Source organism: Fulmarus glacialis, unplaced genomic scaffold (assembly GCF_000690835.1).
Source record: "Fulmarus glacialis isolate BGI_N327 unplaced genomic scaffold, ASM69083v1 scaffold46932, whole genome shotgun sequence".
Lineage (NCBI taxonomy): Eukaryota > Metazoa > Chordata > Aves > Procellariiformes > Procellariidae > Fulmarus > Fulmarus glacialis.
Genome location: NW_009199382.1, coordinates 3,055 through 5,686, shown reverse-complemented (window position 1 = coordinate 5,686; position 2,632 = coordinate 3,055). Strand labels below are relative to the sequence as shown.

At 59.3% G+C, this 2,632-nt stretch overlaps 1 protein-coding gene across 1 annotated transcript in view; it reads left to right on the top strand.

The window, feature by feature from the left end:
* The window catches only part of PRC1 (protein regulator of cytokinesis 1), a gene marked incomplete at its 5' end in the record, with an annotated part of 5,943 nt that overhangs the window by 1,891 nt on the left and 1,420 nt on the right, over nucleotides 1-2,632 (top strand). The window contains 6 exons of the mRNA XM_009573229.1: nucleotides 110-246; nucleotides 538-633; nucleotides 793-939; nucleotides 1,354-1,455; nucleotides 1,757-1,867; nucleotides 2,323-2,508. Of these exons, the coding sequence (XP_009571524.1) occupies nucleotides 110-246; nucleotides 538-633; nucleotides 793-939; nucleotides 1,354-1,455; nucleotides 1,757-1,867; nucleotides 2,323-2,508 (779 nt within the window). The remainder of the gene's footprint in view (nucleotides 1-109; nucleotides 247-537; nucleotides 634-792; nucleotides 940-1,353; nucleotides 1,456-1,756; nucleotides 1,868-2,322; nucleotides 2,509-2,632) is intronic.

Here is a 2,632-nt window from a genome sequence, read left to right as displayed (position 1 = left end):
GGGGTGTGGCGTGCGTGCTGCCGGCCCCGCTGCCGAGAGGGCTGCCCTCAGCTCGCAGAGGCATGGGGATCCCGGTTGCCTCCTGAACGTGCTGTTGTATCCTCTCCAGAGGACTATACAGAGACCCTGCTCGAGCTCCACGATGCTGAGGTCGGGAAGATGAAGAGCTACTATGAAACGCACAAAGATCTGTTTGAGGCTGTCCAGAAATGGGAGGAGAACTGGAAGCTGTTCCTGGAGCTGGAGGTATTGTCCGGGCAGGAACATGCTCTGCCTGGCTCAGTGCTAGGTCACCGGGCAGTGCACGCCTCCACTCCCGTGGGCAAAGTGCTGCTGGGAAAGACAGGGAGGCACTAGGAAACCACAGTGGGTTGGTGAGGGGATGGGGTGCTGCATCTAGAGCAATGGTATGGTTTGTGATGGGGGGCTGCGCAGCAGGGATGGCTTCCTCCGGGGTCTGTATCTCATGGGGTGTGTGTTGGGCTGTGAGACTGGGCGGTGTGTTTGGTTCTCTCCTTGACCTCCCTTCTGTACTAGAGGAAAGCAACTGACCCCAGTCGCTTCGCCAACCGTGGGGGGAATCTGCTGAAAGAAGAGAAGCAGCGAGCAAAGCTGCAGAAGACACTTTCCAAGGTAGGTTCAGCCCTGGAGAAGAAGCTGTAGTCCTGGATAGGCCTGCATGGGAGACTGACCGAGGAGAAGCACTTAGAGCCAGCAAGGGATATCTCTGGGCATGGAGATGCCCACGTTCAGGAGGGCAGCCTCTCTACACTGCCCTTGTGTCCTCATCAGCTGCAGGAGGAGCTGGAGAGCAGGGTCCAGGCCTGGGAGCAGGAGTGCGAGGGGACCTTCCTGGTGAAGGGGCAGCAGTTCATGGAGTATATGGCAGAGCAGTGGCAGCTGTACCGCCTGGAGAAAGAGAAGGAGAAACAGGAGCGGGTGAGTGCGAAGCTGAGCGTGCTGCCTCCTGCTGTATTGAACAGGTCGGGGGAGCTGCCCCAGCCGCTGCCTGGGGCTCTCCATGTTCTCACTCTCTGCCTGAAAGTGGCTCTGCATGCAGTCACCTTTCTTTGACAGCGGGACTGGCGTCCATTGCTATCAGTGTCTGTGCGTATTGAGCCCCTTTCCTGGCCCCAGCTGTGCCAGAGCTGCAGCTTGGCTCTGGATACCTGTAAATCTCTGTTGAAATACCTGCTGCTTGGCTGTGCCACAGACTGGCTGCAGGGCACTGCCCACTGGCAGAAGCCAGCCCTTGCCCTGGCACCGTGTGGCAAGCGGGCGCTCCGCAGCTCTGTGCAGCCGGCTCTGCGCTGCTCCTCTGCTCGGGTTTGTAAGTGCAGATCTCTCATACAGCACCTGAAGAAAAGCCGCCAGATTGAGACAGAGATGATGTACGGAAGCACCCCGCGGACACCCATCAAGCGGCGAGTGCTCGGCCCCCACACGCCTGGCAAAGTAAGGAAGGTAAACTGTGCGAAGCAGCACAGATGTGCTGGGACCCTGCCAGGAGCTGAGTGCTGTCACTAGGCTAGAGCCCTGCCTTGTCTTGGGCTGGCCTCGGTCCCACGCAGAGATGCGGGGAGGGTTCGGGGCGCTGCGGCAGCGTAATGGAAGCAGGGAAAGGGCCCACGCCATGGCACCTCTGCTCTCCCTGGGGACAATCACGCCTGTTGCACTGTGGTGCTCTGCAGGCAGAAGGCTCTGTGCAGCCGCCAGCTTCTTCCCCGTGTGACGTGTGCTCTGCTTTTCCCCTCAGCTCAATGGCACTTCCATCTCCAGCGCCACACCCAACAGCACCGTTCGTTCAGTTTTTGGGGGAACCATCTACCACTCACCAACATCTCGGTTGCCACCTTCCGGAGGGAAGGTAAGGAGCTTCCCAGGGAGTTCCTGCCCAGCAGGGTGGACTGGGGAGAAGATGGGTGAGCTGCGACTGCTGTGTCATGCTGTGCGTCGCTGCCTACCCCGCCAACCTCCTGAGGTGCAAAAGCCCCTGTTTGTCTATAGCCTACTGTGTTGGGCTGCCGCGGTCCTGGCAGGATATTTCTGGGACCTGAGGGAGGAGGAGGGTAGTAGCAGCATTCAGGAAGTCTTCCTCCAGCCCATATTTCTAGCATACCTCTGTTCCTCTGTGCTAAGACTGCAGCTTGGGGGACCTTTAAAACAAGGGTGTGGTGCTGTATGTTTCTGGGATCAGAACTGAGCCCTAGACCATGGAGGGCTCCTGGAGCTTGAAACTACTCTGGTACCGCAGAAGCTAGCGCAGCTCTCCTAGCTCTAATTGATTTTTGTGTCCCATCTAACTGTCGCTTATTCCCGTAGTTTGGCCAGGCTCGGACTCCCAGCCGCGCGCCTGCGAAGCCCCCCCGTCCCGGACACAGGGAGCGGAACAAGGAGAACATGTCCCAGCTGAACGGAACCACCCTGAGCGGTGGGTGCACCCCCACAGCCCCTGCCCAGCGTAACCACAGCGTTAATTCTGTTGCCAGCACCTATTCTGAGTTTGCGGTAATTCACCTCTTCTAAACCCACCTCCCCTCGCTGGGCAGCACAGGGGCTGTGCTCCCCCCCTCCCAGAGCACCCCACGGGGCTACAGCTCTGTGCAGCCCTCCTGGTGTCCCCGCGCAGAGC